The following is an 18,917-nucleotide window of genomic DNA, read 5'->3' on the forward strand; positions in this document are numbered from 1 at the left end:
TCGCAGGAGTCTCTCGCATCAACACCCGGCGCTGCCGACAGCACTCGGGACCGGAGTGTGCGGCTGCATAGAAATACATGCAGCCACACCCTCCAGTCCCAAGTGCCGGTGGCAGCGTCGGGTGTTGATGCGACTCGTGTGAGTTTCTCGCATCATACTCACGAGTGTGACACCGGCCATACAAGAAGTTCCTGAAAGCAGAGAGGTCAGTAATATGTACTTTCCTTTCCTTTTTTTTTTTTTTTGGTTTTTACTAATAAATAAGTCAAAAAAGAAATTGGCTTGAGCTCCCGTGCAATTTATCAAACCAGACAGGGAAAGCCAGTGACTGGGGGCAGATGTTTATAGGAGAAGAGAAATAAACCAGCTCACCTGTAATGCATTAGTTGAACTTCGGGAGCACGGACCCGCTGTGTCCAAACGTGTAAAGTCCAAAAGAAGAAAAATGTCCAGCTCCACTTAATCCGTGAAGATAAAATTTCTTTATTCACAAACTTGTAACATAGAGGGTACAAAAATTGAGTTTCACACCCACATGGTTTGTGTTGAACTCTGTACCCTCTGTTACAAGTTTGTGAATAAAGAAATTTTGTCTTCACGGATTCGGTGGAGATGGACATTTTTCTTTTTTTGGGCAGATGTTTATAGCTTGGGAAGGGTTAATACCCATGGAGCTTCCCAGGCTATTAATATCTGCTCACAGCTGTGTACTTAGCCTTTACTGGCTATTAAAATCGGGGGACCCCAAAAAAATGACCAGAAAATGACCAAAATTAATAACCAGAAAGGGCTATGCAGACAGCTGCGGGCTGATATTAATAGCCTAGGAAGGGGCCATGGATATTGCGCGCGCACCAAACACCAGCTCTCAGCTACCCCAGAAATGGCGCGCATCTAAGATGCGCCAATTCCAGCGCTTAGCCTATCTCTTCCCACTTGCCCTGTAGCGGCAAGTGGGGTAAGGCCATGTGCACACGCTGCAGATTCCATTGCGGAATTTTCCGCAGCGGATTTGAGAAATCTGCAGGTAAAAACCGCTGCAGTTTTTACTGCGGATTTATCGCGGTTTCTTTTGCGGTTTCCTCTGCGGGTTTTCACCTGCAGATTTCTATTGGAGCAGGTGTAAACCCACAGCGGAATCCGCACAAAGAATTGACATGCTGTGGAAAATAAACCGCTGTGTTTCCGCTCGTTTTTTTCTGCAGCATGTGCACTGCGGATTTCGTTTCCCATAGGTTTACATTGTACTGTAAACTCATGGAAAACTGCTGTGGAAACGCTGCGGATCCGCAGCGTGTGCACATACCCTAATAGTTGTGGGGTTGATGTCACCTGTGTAGTGTTTGGTGACATCAAGCCCAGCTTATTAATGGAGAGGTGTCAATAAGATGCTTATCTATTACTAATTCTATAGTTCTTATAGGTTAAATAAACACACAGCCAGAATAAAGTGTTTTAATGAAATAAAACACAACAGTTTTCCCATTTTATTGTTCAGCTAATCTATGCGACTACTATCTCCTGTGATTAATATAAATAAAATAAGAAACCAACAAATACTCCCTGTTCCGACATAGTCCTAAATAACGAGTGTCCCACGACGAGCTCCAGTTCTGCTACATCTGGATGCCTGACATCCAGATGTAGCAGAGCTTATAGATCACCGAAGATGGCTCCGTCTCCGGCAGTCACCTGCACTGCATTCTCGCGATCAGCTGATGGTGAGAACTTGCCTAGTGACTGGAAATAACCCTAAATAACGTCGTTTCTCGCAGTCAGCTCAGTCATCGCAAGAACTGCAGTGGCTTCGAACTTCCGGCAGTCACAAGGTAAGACCTTATTTAAATTAGTACACATGCGTAGTAAGCTGTGTTCCTGCAGTTTTTACACATGTGACTAATAATTGGATGCGGTTTTACCGCATCTACAGTGGGGCAAAAAAGTATTTAGTCAGTCAGCAATAGTGCAAGTTCCACCACTTAAAAAGATGAGGCGTCTGTAATTTACATCATAGGTAGACCTCAACTATGGGAGACAAACTGAGACAAAAAAATCCAGAAAATCACATTGTCTGTTTTGTTATCATTTTATTTGCATATTATGGTGGAAAATAAGTATTTGGTCAGAAACAAAATTTCATCTCAATACTTTGTAATATATCCTTTGTTGGCAATGACAGAGGTCAAACGTTTTTCTGTAAGTCTTCACAAGGTTGCCACACACTGTTGTTGGTATGTTGGCCCATTCCTCCATGCAGATCTCCTCTAGAGCAGTGATGTTTTTGGCTTTTCGCTTGGCAGCACGGACTTTCAACTCCCTCCAAAGGTTTTCTATAGGGTTGAGATCTGGAGACTGGCTAGGCCACTCCAGGACGTTGAAATGCTTCTTACGAAGCCACTCCTTCATTGCCCTGGCGGTGTGCTTTGGATCATTGTCATGTTGAAAGACCCAGCCACGTTTCATCTTCAATGCCCTTGCTGATGGAAGGAGGTTTGCACTCAAAATCTCACGATACATGGCCCCATTCATTCTTTCATGTACCCGGATCAGTCTTCCTGGCCCCTTTGCAGAGAAACAGCCCCAAAGCATGATGTTTCCACCACCATGCTTTACAGTAGGTATGGTGTTTGATGGATGCAACTCAGTATTCTTTTTCCTCCAAACACGACAAGTTGTGTTTCTACCAAACAGTTCCAGTTTGGTTTCATCAGACCATAGGACATTCTCCCAAAACTCCTCTGGATCATCCAAATGCTCTCTAGCAAACTTCAGACGGGCCCGGACATGTACTGGCTTAAGCAGTGGGACACGTCTGGCACTGCAGGATCCATGGTGGCGTAGTGTGTTACTTATGGTAGGCCTTGTTACATTGGTCCCAGCTCTCTGCAGTTCATTCACTAGGTCCCCCCGCGTGGTTCTGGGATTTTTGCTCACCGTTCTTGTGATCATTCTGACCCCACGGGGTGGGATTTTGCGTGGAGCCCCAGATCGAGGGAGATTATCAGTGGTCTTGAATGTCTTCCATTTTCTAATTATTGCTCCCACTGTTGATTTCTTCACTCCAAGCTGGTTGGCTATTGCAGATTCAGTCTTCCCAGCCTGGTGCAGGGCTACAATTTTGTTTCTGGTGTCCTTTGACAGCTCTTTGGTCTTCACCATAGTGGAGTTTGGAGTCAGACTGTTTGAGGGTGTGCACAGGTGTCTTTTTATACTGATAACAAGTTTAAACAGGTGCCATTACTACAGGTAATGAGTGGAGGAAAGAGGAGACTCTTAAAGAAGAAGTTACAGGTCTGTGAGAGCCAGAAATCTTGATTGTTTGTTTCTGACCAAATACTTATTTTCCACCATAATATGCAAATAAAATGATTAAAAAAACAGACAATGTTATTTTCTGGATTTTTTTGTCTGTCTCCCATAGTTGAGGTCTACCTATGATGTAAGTTACAGACGCCTCTCATCTTTTTAAGTGGTGGAACTTGCACTATTGCTGACTGACTAAATACTTTTTTGCCCCACTGTAATGAGTCTATGGGAAATTTACGCTGCGTGGACTGAGCATCTCCGCATCGTAAATAGACATGCTGCGGTCTGGAAAGACGCCTGCCGCATGTGCGTTTACGCAGGTCTTTCGCCTGCGTCTTTTAAATGCATAGTGGAGATGGGATTTCATGAAATCCCATCCACTATGCTGTAACACCTGGACGCTGCGAGTTTGACACTGCAGCTGTATGCAGCGTCAAACCCGCAGCGTTTACTGACCCTGGAAACATAGCCTAAAGCTGCCTTATCAATTTTACGACAAGCGGAACCAAACGCAAAATAACTATATAAATCTGGTGTTGCTGTAGCCGCACTGATCCGAAGAATAAAGTAGTCTAATCACTTAAACCATATGAGAAATGGGCTAAAAAGAAAAACAATTCTTGACATGCTGTTGATTTGTTAATTTTGCCTCCCAAAGATTGCAGTAAGGCTCAGCAGACATTTTTCCTGCCCTCTTCTCTGAGCGTTTACACTAGGTTTTCTATGTAAATATTTGAAATGCTTGATTCAGACGGACCCCCCCAGCAGAAGATTCCCTATAATGTGACTGATGGAGGCACTGCACTGTGTACACAGTCTGGCCGCCTATGATCCGGTGGTGTCCATCTATTTAGGTATGCATAAAAGTGCGGTCCACCCAGTTTTGTGCACCTTTTGAACAGGACCACACATTATAGTGAATGGGCTTCATCTGAATCAAGTAAGTCACTCAGAGATTTAGATGTAATCCCCAATGTAAGTGCTCGGTGTAGAGCACCAGATAAATATAATCCCAAATGTTATGTAAATTGTTCCCAACTAAAGCTTCAACTCAATCCACAAAAAAAGAACCTGCTTGGCTCAGTTATCTGTTAACATTACTGGTAGTACAAAAACTCTGGAAAAGCACTATAGCTCCTCGCAACCTAAAAGAAACACAGCGAATGCTGTGCTCCCAAATCACCTCCTTTCTGAGCCAATGTGCCTAAATAACCTTTAGCGTCCACATGTTTGGCTTTTTTGTAGTGATGACAGCCTACCTAATTTACAGGAGCATGTCTTCTGAAGCAAGAACTGGTGACTGCAAAGTCAGTTTGCAATTTTCACTCTGCAACATCCGCTGCTGCTTGTCTCTGGAAAACACCCATGGAGTCAAAATCGTTATTAAACCTGCAAATAAATCCCGAATGGGTATAATTTCCAAAATGGGGTGACTTGATGTGTGGTTTTGAGCACCTTGAGGGTTGCAGCTTTTAGAATGGTGTCACTTTTGGGTATTTTCTGTCACATAGGCCCCTCAGTCACTTTAAATTACTTCAAATATAGGGTAGGGTATATACACTAGATTTCTTGATAGGGCGTTGATCCAGGGAATTAGTCTGATTGCAGTATGTGGAGTCGGGAAGGAATTTTTTTCCCCAATGTGGAGCTTACTCTTTGCCACATATGGTTTTTTTGCCTTCTTCTGGATCAACTTGTTAGGCCATGTTAGGCTATGGGTTGAACTAGATGGACTTAAAGTCTTCCTTCAACCTTAATAACTATGTATGTAACTATGTAAATGTGATGTGGTCTCTTTTTAAAAATAAATAAATAAAAAATTGTAAATTTTGTATGAAGATTGAGAAATTGCTGGTCAACTTTTAAAGGGGATCTGTCACCCCCAAAATCGATGATGAGGTAAGCTCACTGTCATCAGGGGCTTATCTACAGCATTCTGTAATGCTGTAGAGAAGCCCCCGATGTAACCTAAAAGAGGAGAAAAAGACATTAGATTATACTCACCCACAAGGGGCGGTCCCGGTGCGATGGGCATCGCAGGTCCAGTCCTGGGCCTCCCATCTTCATTCCATGACTGCAGTGCACAGGCACCGGAAAGGTCAGAGAGGACGTCATGGAATGAAGATAGGAGGCGCCGGAGCGGACCTGAAACGCCCATCGGACCGGTCGGCAGCGGGGCCGCCCCTGGGTGAGTATAATATGACCTCTTTTTCTCCTCTTTCAGGATACATCGGGGGCTTATCTACAGCATTACAGAATGCTGTAGATAAGCCCCTGATGACAGCTTACCTCATCATCAATTTTGGGGGTGACAGGTTCCCTTTTTAACCCTTCTAATTTCCTAACAAAAGAATTCTCAAAAATTATGCTGATGTAAAGTAGACATGTGAGAGATGTTAACTGTTTTGTGACATAACTCTCTGGGTTAAAGGCATAAAAATGTAAGTTTGAAAACTGCAAAATTTTCCACATTTTTGCCAAATTTCCTATATTTTCACAAATAAATGCATCATTCCAAACAACAAATTTTACCATCAAGAAGCACACTCACATGAAAATATCAGAAAACGGGCTTTAAGGGGAAGGGGTTACTGTATTTTTCGGCCTATAAGATGCACTTTTTCCCAAAAAAATTTGGGAGGAAAATGAGGGATGCATCTTAGGCTACTTTCACACTAGTGTTAACTGCAATCCGCCACAATGCGTCGTTTTGCTGAAAAAACGCATCCTGCAAAAGTGCTTGCAAGATGCGTTTTTTCCCCATAGACTTGACACACGTCGCAACCGTCGTGCGACGGGAGCGCCGTGTTGTGGCGGACCGTCGGGACCAAAAAACGCTACATGTAACGTTTTTTGCTCACGACGGTCCTCTTTTTCCGACCGCGCATGCGCGGCCGGAACTCCGCCCCCGCCTCCCCGCACTTCCCCGCACCTCACAATGGGGCAGCGGATGCGCTGGAAAAATGCATCCGCTGCCCCCGTTGTGCGGCGGAGACAACGCTAGCATCGGGAACCTTGGCCCGACGCACCGCGACGGGCCGAGCCCGATGCTAGTGTGAAAGTAGCCTTAGTCTGAACACAGGCTTACAGCGTCCCTTCCTCAGGGAACCGGCGGCGGTAAAAGTGTGGCGATGCTGAAGCTCTGTGTCGGCGGTGAGCAGTGTGGAGTGCATCATTGGTTTCCCTGCGGCTAACTTCCTGAAGCTTTGGGCCCCCGGAGGTGGCACGTGCGAACTGAGACCTCAGTTGACCTCTCGTGCTCCATTTTCCTGAGGCTGAGGGCTTGAGATCTCTGCGACCCTCGGATTCAGGAAAATGGCCGCCGGAGGCCACGTGTGTGCAGATTGAGATCTCGGCTGCCATTTTCCTGAAGCCTAGGGCCGCCGAGATCTCAATCTGTGCCTGCGTGGCCTCAGGAAAATGGCCGCCGAGAAACCAATGATGCACTCTGTTCTAGACACCGAGCCACAGCATTGCCACACTTCTGCCACTGGCATCCTGAGGAAGGGACCCTGCTCCATGTAATACACTCTGCTCTGCCTCACCGCTGACACTGGACCTGCAGCATCGCATCAGTGGGATACCCCGGGACTGCAGCATTGCCCCACTTCTGCCACCGCCGTCTTCCTGAGGAAGGGACCATGCCTCCTGTGACTCCGCTCTACCACCACCGGCCCTCAGGTAAGGCAAGATTTCTTAAATTCGGGCAATAAGACAAACCCCCTGTCTTATAATTATTTTTTTTTTTTTTTTTTTTTTTTATGGTCCGATGTGTCTTATAGTCCGAAAAATACTGTAAATACATGTAAGAAAAACTTACACCAATCATTGTCAGTTGACTGTAATTGCATAATGAATGCCGTAAAAACAGAATTACATTGTCGTGATTTCACCCACTTGGAATAGTGTTCACATTTTTCAGTAAGATAACTGTAAAAGAAATCCGCGCACATAGGGTCTTATCCGATGGACAAAATAAGCGATCGATTAAAATTGCGCTAACCTGATAGATCTAATGTAATGACATATAGATCACTTTGAGAATATCAGCTGCAGCAGATCCACGGGTCCGTAGGTGACCATATCAGATGTGATGAGGTAGAAGGTTTGTGGATGTAATCCGTGCTGTCGATTTAAAATGCAGGACCAAAGATATCCAAATGAAGGAAGTGGTTCCTTCATTTGGATATCCTTGGTCCTGCATTTTAATCGGCAGCGTGGATTACATCCACAAACCTTCCACCTCTTCACACATTTTAATACACATTGCTAATATTACTATATATTGACATTCAAAACTACAACTTGTACTGCTAAAAATAAGCCCTCATGTGGCTATGCCAATTTGGAAAAAGTTATGGCTCTTGGAAAGGGGGGATGGGAAGATAAAAACAAACGTGAAGAGAGAAAGCAATAGCTTGAAAACGTGTAAATGGAAAGTACTGAGAAATTATTGAGAAGTCATACATTTTCATTTGGTTCACATAACATAGTTGGAGCTGTACAGAGTTGGGCTGGGTTCACACCTGCATTCTGGAAGGATTGCATGTTGTCTGCTCCATTTGGAGGCGATTCCCATTACTGTTCTTACAATGGGATCCGTTGTATAACTGATTTAAATGGAAGCAGACGCGCGCAGCCTTGGCTATATAGGTGTCTGGGTTTCAGCATCTGTTTTTGAGAACTGATAAATTCTGCACCACCTTGCTATTCTGAGAACTAATGTATAACTGAAAGACTGACACGACTCATTACAATACTACCTGTGCATGTAAAATTAATAACCCTTTTTAGGCCCTGCTTTCTTTTGAGTATTTTTTTCTTTACATTTGCAACCCATTGTCACTCTGCATTTAGCGCATTGTTGATAGGGGGACAAAGCAAGCCTCTATAATCTACTCTTCGGGGTAGCCATTCACATACAATGGTCAGCTAGTCATCCGAAAATCTCCTGGCACAAGCTGATGATTGTCTAGTGTGAATGAACACCCTTTAGATGCCATTGCTGAAACTGACCTTGACATCTACACTGTTAAGACAAATCAATTTTTTACGATCCCAGGCATTGCAGCAGGGCTTGTGTGGTCCGTCACAGCCACACCTGCTGGTGATGCCACCTAGATAGGTCCTTGGGCCACGCACAGTGTAATATATTTGTGTAAGTTGCTTTTGCTACAATGTATAAAATTGTCACCGCACATGATGAGGGTGTATCTATTTTGTATATTCTATAAAGTATGTGCACTCTCAGCTGATCAATGCGTGGATATTTTAGTGCAGGGACAGATAAAAGGTAAGGAGTGGCTAGCTGTACATATTAAAAAAAAAAAAAAAAAAAAAAACTTTGCTGGCCATGCTAGCATCACAATTTTATGTTTGCAGACCTTCAGTTTTTATATTGCCAATTCACCTGTTAGAAACATTTTATAATTAAGAAACCATTTTGAGCAGCACTCCAGGAATCTGCTTAAGGCTATGTGCACTCGATGCGGATTTAGTGCGGATACGCAAAGTGATTTACAGTACAATGTAAATCAATAGGGGAAAAAAATGATGTGCTAATGGTGCGGAAAATTCCGCATGAAAAACGCTGCGGATCAAAAGTAGCAGCATGTCACTACTTTTGTGCGGATCTGCAGCGTTTCTGCACCCTTCCATTATAGAAATCTGCAGTGGTAAAAAACGCATGAAATCCGCAACAAAAACACACAAAATCTGCATAAAAAAGGCGTCAAATCTGCACCTGCTTTTTCTGCCAGGAGATGCGGATTTTGTTGAGAAAATTCTGCTCCCCAATCCGCAACGTGTGCACATAGCCTAATACAAACTGATACCTGCTCTGTTTAAGAATCGGATGCTTTTAACATAATTTTATGAAGGGTGAATCCTTGTATTTCCCTAGTCTGTGAATTGGCGTCTTGTAGACTGTGAAGAACGGGAAATAGTTATCAAGCAGACCAGAAGTTCAGATGCTTAAGTTGCATGTGGATGACATCAGCTGCTTCCAGGCAGGCTATTGTGTGCACAGTTTGGCACAGCAATCAGGATTCAGAATACACGCATGCTTTTGGCAGAGATTGTTCACCCCCCTCCTCCTCTCCTTCCTTTCTTCTTCTTTTTTTTTCTCTTTTCCACTTTGAACTTTTTTTTTAATTACCTGGGGGGTGGATATTAACATGTGTGGGTGGTCATAAAACAGATAATTTTCTTTCTGGTGCAATTTTTTTTTTTTTTTTTTTTTCATTTATGTATGAAAAAAAACTAAGTCAGCAAGAGTGTGTGGGAAATGATTACATCAGTCGGTGGCGAACTACCATTGGTCTGCAAAATGTGGTTTGATTCACTACCTAAAAGATTGACTGTGTAACCCTTTGAGAGGAGCTCTGGAAGAGTTGCCTCTTTCCCCAGGAACAGTGCCATGTAAGACTGGCTACGTGACAGGTACAGTACAGTAATCCGTTGACACTGTGTGTTCTTCCCCGAGTGTGCAGCTTTTAGTCTGCAAGAGAGGCTTGGAAGGGAGAAGGGAAAATAAAAGTATTTCAAGAGGCAATCTAGACTTAAAAATGCCATCTTGTTCTCCTGACTGCTGCCTTTTACGTGCAGTAGAGGTAAGAGTCTTCATTTTTAAATACTTTTCTAATGGTTGTCATTAGTGGTTTATACACTTGTATGCTAACCTGTACATATTTGTGAATGTGTGTATGGTGTATAGCTCCCATCTTGGCAAACCATCGAGCATTTTCATCCTTGTAAATGTTTCTGTATTTTGAAAATGTGTTTTTTGTTGCATGCATGTTTCATGTCAATGCTGTTGTCTTTCCTACTGCCATATGTAAATGTACAGCACTGCTCTTACAGCATCTAAAGCACATTTTTCAAAGGTTATTCTGTTTGGTTAATTAAGCATGCATATCATGCACTCATATTGGTGTTAAAGGGAAATGTATAATTTCTATAAAACATACATTTTCAGATAACTGCATGCCTAGCATTGAAAGTCTCTTAAAATCACACTTTCAAATGGAGATTACATTTTAAATAGAAGTCATGACATAGAATGTAAAACGTATATATGACCAGTTTTTATTGAATAGACAAGTTTTTGCATTTTTTTGTTCCGATGTCAGCAAAATGTAATTTTAGTCAGTGACTTCACTTTTAGATGTATAATTATAGAATTGGTGTGACAAACTCTTGTTAAACACGCAAAAGGCAGAAGGACTCTGACTGCACTATATTCTGAAGTTTCAGCCACAGTAATAGTCTTTGCATGTTGAGATGGGAGGCAAAGGACAAGTATTCTTGAAGCAATGACAGAATTTAAGATTAGTATTCTTTTTTTACATTACAGGTTGTAAAAGTCTTTAGTGAAGATGCGACTTGCAAAATGGTGGAGATTCTAGGAGACATGACAGCCAGGGACTTCTGCCAGTTGCTGATTTACAAAAGTCATTGCGTAGATGACAACAGCTGGACGCTTGTGGAGCACCACCCTCACCTAGGATTAGGTAGGGATTTTTCATCATACATTGCAACAACATATATATATTTTTTGTTTGGCTCCTTCCCCCATGATTTTGAATGCCTTTGAACACATCAGACTTACTACATTGGAAAATGCAACTCTAGTGCAGAATGTATTCGTATGACCTGCAGAAGAGTATTGTGCTTTTGTTTAGCCTTTCTTATTTCTCAGGAAGAATAAGCAGATATGCACTAGGTAGAAGCGAAGAATCCGTGTTGCACAACATAAAAATGCTCATTGTAGATTTAAAGTCAGTGGTAAAATGGATTTAAGTAGGTTAAATCTAATTAGTAAGCTTTAAATGCTGTAATGGCAAACCCAGAGGAACTGAGGACATCTCCTATACGGCTTAAATGATCTAGAATTCTGTTGCTCCTTACTGGAGGTACAGTAACTTCATGGTGTTGTATAATCTTTGTAGTTTTTTTCACAGCTTGGCATTTCAGTTTGTGCTGCAATTAAAATGCCAGTCATAGATTCATTCGTTTTAGACAGTCATTTGAGCTTTAGTATTTGTTTTGGGGAAGTTAAAGCTCTAAACTAGTAAATAGAATAACGTGGGTTATTTCCCCAGAAAAAGGATATTACCTATATTTCACTAACCCAAAGTTATATAGGATAAGTTGCTAATCACTGAAGTTGGGATGCCCCGTGACCTCGACATGGTAAGTCCCCTTTACCTCAACCTCCGCTCCATTCATTATCTACGGTATTGCCAGAAATAGCTGAGCACTATACTCTGCAGTCCCATAGCCAGTAAACTGAGTAGACTGGGCATGCTCTTTTGCTTTATTCAGGACTAGGCTGGAGAACCCTGATATTGGAATTACAGGTGGTCCAAGGAATCTGCATGTTGTCAATTGTCATATGGGATGGGATATAACTTGTTTGATTTTTTGAGTGGTGGAGGGTGAAATTACTCTTTTAATGATTAACTGCTCAAAAAGAAAAGGAACACAAACATATTGTATCTGTCAATTACACTACTGTAAAATCAACCTGTCCAGTTATGAAGCAACACAGATAGTGAATCAATATCTCCTGATGTGCAAATGGAAGAGAAAACCGGTAAATGATATGCAACTGGCAAGACAACCCATATAAAGGAATGGTTCTGCAAGTGGGTTATTTCCCCAGAAAAAGGTTATTACCTATATTTCACTAACCCAAAGTTATATAGGATAAGTTGCTAATCACTGAAGTTGGGATGCCCCGTGACCTCGACCATTTCTCTGTTCTCACCTTTTTGGCTGTTTTGGTACAGTAGTATGAAGCAGTGTCCCACAGAAGTTTCTCAAGTAGTGCAGCTCATCCAGGATGGCACATCAATGCGATCTGTGGCAAGAAGGGTAGTTGTGTCTATCAGCACACTGTCCAGAGCATGGAGTAGATACCAGGAGATGTGGAGAGGGCCTTAGGAGGGCAACAACCCAGCAGCATGACCATTAACTCCTTCTTTGTTCAAGGAGGAAAAGGAGGCGCAGTGCCAGAGCCCTGCAAAATGACCTCCAGTAAGCCACTAACATCCATGTGTCTACTCAAACTGTCAGAAACCGACTCCATTAGGGTGGTATGAGGGCCCGATGTCCACAAGTGGGTGTTGTGCTTACAGCCCAACACCATTCAGGGCAATTGGCATTTGCCAGAGAATACCAAGATAGGCAGACTTGACACTGGCGCCCTGTGCTCTTCATGGATGAGAGCAGATTTACATTGAGCATATGTGACAGACGTGACAGAGTCTTGAGACGCCGTGAAGAATGTCCTGCTGCCTGCAATATCCTCCAGCATGACCAGTTTGGCAGTGTCAGTAATGGTGTGGGGGAGACCTTTACTTGGAAGGCCGCACAGCCCTATATGTGCTAGCAAGAGGTACTGTGACTGCCATTAAGTACCGGGATGAGATCCTCAGACCCATTGTGAGACTGTATGCAGTGTCAGCAATTTCTGCATGGTAAAGACGTTGATGCTATGGACTGGCCTGCCAGTTCCCCAGACATAAATCCAGTTAAGGACATCTGGGACATCATGTCTTGTTCCATTTCCCTACAGACTGTTCAGGGGTTGAATAATGCTTTAATCTAGGTCTCAGAGGAGATCCCTCAGGAGAACATCCGCCGCCTCATCAGAACCATGCCCAGGCATTGTAGGGAGATCATATAGGCATATGGAGGTCACACACTACTTAGTATCATTTCTTTGGCTTGAGGCATTTCCACTGAAGTTGGATCAGCCTGTAATGTGATTTTCCACCTTAAGTATCATTCCTAATCCAGACCACCATGGGATATTAATTTTGATTTAAATTGATCATTTTTGTCCTCCATTCATTCCACTAAGGCTTGCAACTGGAATATCATTCAGTGATGTCTAGCATGTGGTATTTGTCTTCCCTTTTTTATTGAATAGTGTATATTCTGCACTGAGTTTCTTTCTAGAACTTATATTGTAGCTGTTGTGATATTTACCTATGCGTAAAGGTTGCCAATTAATGCGATCATATTCATCTTGTCCAAACTTCTTGCAATTGAGACTTCAGCCACATATAATTGACAATGACCACACAATTTTGAAACAAATTAAGTTTCACCCAAAATCATGCTACTGTGAAGCACATTTGGCTGTGGCTTTATCCATATGCAGCTGATGCAGTGTGGAGACCAGGCTTTAGAATGCAGGAATCAGCAACTGATTGGGCATGTAACTGTTGGGCCTCTGCGCTCAGTTACACTTACAGTTGCCTGTAAAAGTTTGGACATCCCTGGTCAAAACAACTGTTGTTGTGAACAGTTAAGCAAGTTGAAGATTAAATTATCTCTAAAAGTGCTTAAAGATAGAGGACCCATTTATTTTGTATTTTAGGCAAAAAAAATATATATTGTAATTTTTTTAAAAAAGTTTTAAAGATTGATGTTCGTCCTTCGTTTTAGAAGATGACCATGGCTTCAGGGTTAGAAGAGAATTGGTAGTTATGGGTCCGGAGGTGGCTGATGATGCCAATGTGGGCCCTGAAGGTTCGCCCACATACTTGACATAAGGGAGCAGATGTGGTCAGTACACCAGATTCTACTTGTTTCTTACGGATTGCACGCTTTCTTTTTGCATCCAAGATTTTCCGATCTTCAGCTGCACATGCTCCTGAGGTGATCCTGCCCCGCCAACCTGGACGATTCAGGGCTAGCTGTTCCCATTGATTGATGTTGACTTCCAAGTTTTTGAGACACCTTAAAGGGAACCAGTCACCCCCCAAAATCGAAGGTGAGCTAAGCCCACCAGCGTCAGGGGCTTATCTACAGCATTCTGGAATGCTGGAGATAAGCCCCGATGTATCCTGAAAGAAGAGAAAAATAGGTTAGATTATACTCACCCAGGGGCGGTCCCGCGGCGGTCCAGGTCCGGTGGGTGTTGCGGTCCAGTCCGGGGCCTCCCATCTTCTTAAGATGACGTCCTCTTCTTGCATTCACGCTCCGTCTCCGGAGCAGGCGTACTTTGTCTGCCCTGTTGAGGGCAGAGCAAAGTACTGCAGAGCGCAGGCTCCGGGAGAGGCCCGGTGCATGTGCACTGCAGTACTTTGCTCTGCCCTCAACAGGGCAGACAAAGTACGCCTGCGCCGGAGCGTGAATGCAAGAAGAGGATGTCATCGTAAGAAGATGGGAGGCCTCGGACCAGACCGCAACACCCTTCTGACCGGAACCGCCCCTGGGTGAGTATAATCTAACCTCTTTTTCTCATCAGGATACATCGGGGGCTTATCTACAGCATTCCAGAACGCTGTAGATAAGCCCCTGATGCCGGTGGGCTTAGCTCACCTTCGATTTTGGGGGTGACAGGTTCCCTTTAAGGCAGTGTTTATAGCACTTCTTCCCCCAACTGCTTGCTTTCCTTGGCACAGTAATTTATACAGCAGTTTCAGTAGTCAGCTGTTAGGCATTCTGACCACATGTCTAGCCCACCTGGCTTGGACTTTCAGCAGGAGAGTGTAGACGCTGCAGATCCCAGTTTATTCCTGAATTGCTGTGTCCGGTACATTGTCTTGCCACCTGATGTGGAGGAGTCTGGGAAGGCAACTCATGTGAAAATGATTAAGCTGTTTAGCATGTCGGCTGTAGACTGTCCAGGTCTTGCTAGCATAGAGAAGTGTGGTGAGGACAACCGCGCAGTAGACCTTCAGCTTCGTGGTAAGGCTGAGTCCCCTTCGTTCTCAGATGTTCTTACGCAGTCTCCCAAAGGCAGCACTGGCTTTGGCAATTCTGTTAACCTCAGCATCTATGGTTACTTTAAGAGAAAGTGTGCTGCCTAAGTAGTTGAAATTATCAACTGCTTTGAAGTTTTGCTCCTTCACAGTGATACGTGGCTCCTTGTATAGTGCTATGGTGCATGCAGGCGTTCTGGGGGTTTTTGTTGGGCCAAGTACTGCTGCATGAATGTTGAGTCCACAAATGTTGAAAATGTGTTTGATTGGATGGCTGCGAGTGCCTCCAGTTCCTTCACATTATCTTCCACCCGGTCCACTACAGAAAGTGCAGAGTTGACACCTGAGGACCATGGTCGTCCAGCATACTTCTCATCTCCTTGCAAATCAGCCAAGCATTCTGAGCTCCAAGTGATGCAGCAGTCTATTTGATGACTCTGTTGACTGGGGATCTGTGGCCCATCTATCTGACCCTGCCCCAGAAGTGGAAGAGGCTGAGGGCACTGATGCCCAACTGCTTGTTAGATTCGAGCATGAGTACATGGAAGGACTAGTGCACACTGTCAGTGGACATCCATAGAACATTTGAGGATGACAAAACACAGTTGCCAACTGCAGCATCTCTCTGCAGTGTGCAGACAAGCAAAGAGGGCTGGGGTGAAGAGTGGGTGGAAGGTAATTTGGTGGATGAAGAGGTCCTAGACACCACATGGAGCTAAGGCCATCCTGGTGACTTAATCAGTTTTGAGGTAGAGGAGGTAGCCACGCTGCACCAGAAGCACAGCAAGAGAGGGAGCGGAGTGCAAAGGTACGGGCGGTCCCTAGAAAGTACGTCGGCTGCTACTGCCCACCGTGATGCTTAAATCGGCACATAAGTCAGCTCAAAAGACATGGCATTTCTTCAGGGAATGTGCTAACAATTGATGGGTGGTTTGCTCCCAGTTCCATCAGAACCTGAAGCGAGGCATAAATCTTCCAAACCTGAGTACCACCTGCATGAGGCATCTAAATTCCAAGCACTAGGTGCAGTGGAGTACACACCTTTTTAAAAAGCATAAGAGCTGAGCCTCCTTCTCACTTTTCTGCTGCGGTCTCTTCCTCCCGCACATGATCAACAGGGCCACCTGCCTTAACACAAAGAGGATGTGACCGCACCACCACCAGTGTCACCGAGCATCTCCACACCATCCCATGGAAGTGTTTAGCTTTCCATCCCCCAAACCCTCGATAGAGGAGAAACCCCCTTACACACCTACGAGCCATGCTCCTGAATGAAAGCATTTTCAAATTAGACATTCAAAATGCTATTGTTATGGCTAGTGGAGACTGAGTTTTAAAAAAACCTTATAGCGGTGGCTGTCCCGCAGCATGTTCTCCCCTGCCACTACTACTTTTCCAGGCATGCCATTCTGTCATTTCTGCCCTGCATACACAGGTTGCAGGCAAAATATGGTGTACAATGCCATCAGTGGCAAGGTCCACATAGCAAATATGTGAACCAGTAAGCATGGCCAGGGACATTGCATCTCCCTAACTGCCTACGGGGTCAATGTAGTAGTGGCTGGGACAGAGGCTGAAGGCGTTGTATCTCATGTCCTACCAACATCGAGAATTGCTGGGCATTACTCTGTCCAGGTTGCCTTCTTCACTTCCTACCCCGCCTCCTCATTTGGTCACAGTAAGACCCGCACCGCCAACTCAACAGCCAGGGAGAAGAAACAGCAGGCTGTTATTAATCTCCTTTGTTTAGGGGACAAATACCACAATGTGCTGGAGCTATGGACTGGGATCAAACAGCAGACAGATAACTGGTTGGTGTCTGATAATGGGGAAAATTTCAAAGTAGCTCTGGGCCTAGCCAGTTTGATGCACATCCCTTGACTGGCACATATGCTGAACTTGGTGGTGCAGACCTTCCTGAAAAACTACACACATATAAGAGCAGCTGCTATGAGTGCAGGAATTCTCACCCTGCTGCTCGTCTGTCTGCGCTTAAGCATCACTTCTGCCTTCCCCCTCACCTCCTCGTATGTGGGCGTACCAATAAGGTGGAACAAATCAGGCAATGATGGATGAGGTGGTGGCACATGAGGAAGAGCAGCAGGGCCATTTCAGTTATCAGGCTTGTCGTCCACACATGGTTACTATCCCAATAGCAACCATGTACCGAACTGTACAGCCAGGGGACATTTTTTTGAAAGGAGGAGGAACAGCATTCACAGCAGGGTGACACTCCAAAGGAGCTCACCGACATCACTGGAGCGTCCCTGGGGGGTCTGACAGAGGACCCAGACCATACACCTACCACCGAGGACACCTTGTCGTTGCCGCTGGACAGCCTGGCACATGAGCCAATACATGATGCTGTGTCTGTGCAACCACAGACAAGTTGCCCGTATTTTTACCAGTGCTGATTACAGGGTGGCCACCCTGATGGGATCCCTTCTACAAAGACAGGATACCATCATCACTTCCTTCACTGGAGCCAGATCGCAAAATGCTTGAATACAAGCACATGCCAGAAGAGAAACTACTGATGGCTTTGACACTAGCAGTGGGGGCTCGATGGAAGTACGAAGCGGAGGAGGAAGTCACCAACGCAGTTGGTGCTTCGCCACCACCTCAGAAGGCAGGCATAGATAGCATGGCTGAAATGTGGCAACTTCGAGCAAGTCACAACATTCGGCACCACTGTCTGATATGGTCCATATTAGCAGAAGGCAGCATTACAACAACATGGTGGAAGAGTACCTTTCTACACGTCTCCACGTACTGATGGGCCTGCCCCATTTAACTTCTGGTTCTCCTAATTGGACAAATGGCCTGAGCTTGCCCTTTATGCCTTGGAGGTGCAGGCCTGCAATGTGGCAAGTGTATTGTCAGAACGTGTGTTTAGCACAGTAGGTGTGATCAGACTAGTGCATTTGCCTGTCCGCAGCCAGTGTGCACCTACACAGCCTCATCCACCTCGTTGGACCTTCGCTCCATGGTTTAGGGGTGTTAGTTTTATTTTGGTCTACTTTTATGTTTTAAAGTCTGGTCCCTAAAAAAACAAACTGGATTACTCCTTCCTTGCCTCTTTTACCTACACGCCAACCTCTTCCTTCACTTAGACCTATGATTCCTTGTTGTCAACAGTTTAAGATTTTCTATTGCTATTTTTTGGATCTGTACTGTACCTGAAATTGAAATAACTAAATTTCTTCTCATGCCTTAACTGCCACGTCATGTTAAATAGGCTCTTGCCAAAATTCCTTCAAAATCCTTGCTCTCGAAGCCAAATGGCCCCTCTCCCTTCTCAGCCTCTGTGTGGCCACCATTTGGTTGAGTGCAGAACAAATTATGGGATTTGTTTTTTCCTATTATCCCCTCTGAAAATGAACTTTGGCAGTAAAGCAGCATTTTACTGGAAAAAAATTAAATTAAGTCCACTTCGTGTTAATTACTATGAAGTACCTGAATGGCTAATAAACATACTAATTGCAGTTTTGAACATATTGCATGGTGCAACTTTTAAAATGGCATTTTTGTTTGGAGGGGGAGGATTTTTCAGTATATTGGCCAGTCAGTCACTCCAAATCTGAAAGTCTGTAAGAAAAAAAGTTGTGTTTTCTTGAGGTGATGATGGGAAATGAAAAATCTGCTATAAAACTTGTCTTCTGCCATCCTAACAAAACAAAAAAAAATTAGAATTATGTAAAGTTGTAATGGTAAGTTTACTTTTGCATATTTTATTTTTCATTAAATAAAAGTTGAAATTTGAAGAAAAGTTAATTTATGTTCACTACATGGTAAAACTGACATGGCAATATGATTCTCCATGGCAGTACGAGTATGTAGATACGTGGGAGGTTTTTTAATTGGTGAAAAAACTAAACGGAAATTTGTAAG

At 44.0% G+C, this 18,917-nt stretch overlaps 1 protein-coding gene across 4 annotated transcripts in view; it reads left to right on the forward strand.

The window, feature by feature from the left end:
- GRB10 (growth factor receptor bound protein 10) overlaps positions 1 to 18,917 on the forward strand; it is a 469,634-nt gene that overhangs the window by 387,537 nt on the left and 63,180 nt on the right. For all 4 annotated transcript variants that reach the window (XM_077269359.1, XM_077269360.1, XM_077269356.1 and 1 more), the window contains one exon: positions 10,661 to 10,817. In XM_077269359.1, coding sequence (XP_077125474.1) covers positions 10,661 to 10,817 — 157 coding nt within the window. The remainder of the gene's footprint in view (positions 1 to 10,660; positions 10,818 to 18,917) is intronic.

The sequence above is a fragment of the Ranitomeya variabilis genome, chromosome 6 (genome assembly GCF_051348905.1).
Source record: "Ranitomeya variabilis isolate aRanVar5 chromosome 6, aRanVar5.hap1, whole genome shotgun sequence".
NCBI lineage: Eukaryota > Metazoa > Chordata > Amphibia > Anura > Dendrobatidae > Ranitomeya > Ranitomeya variabilis.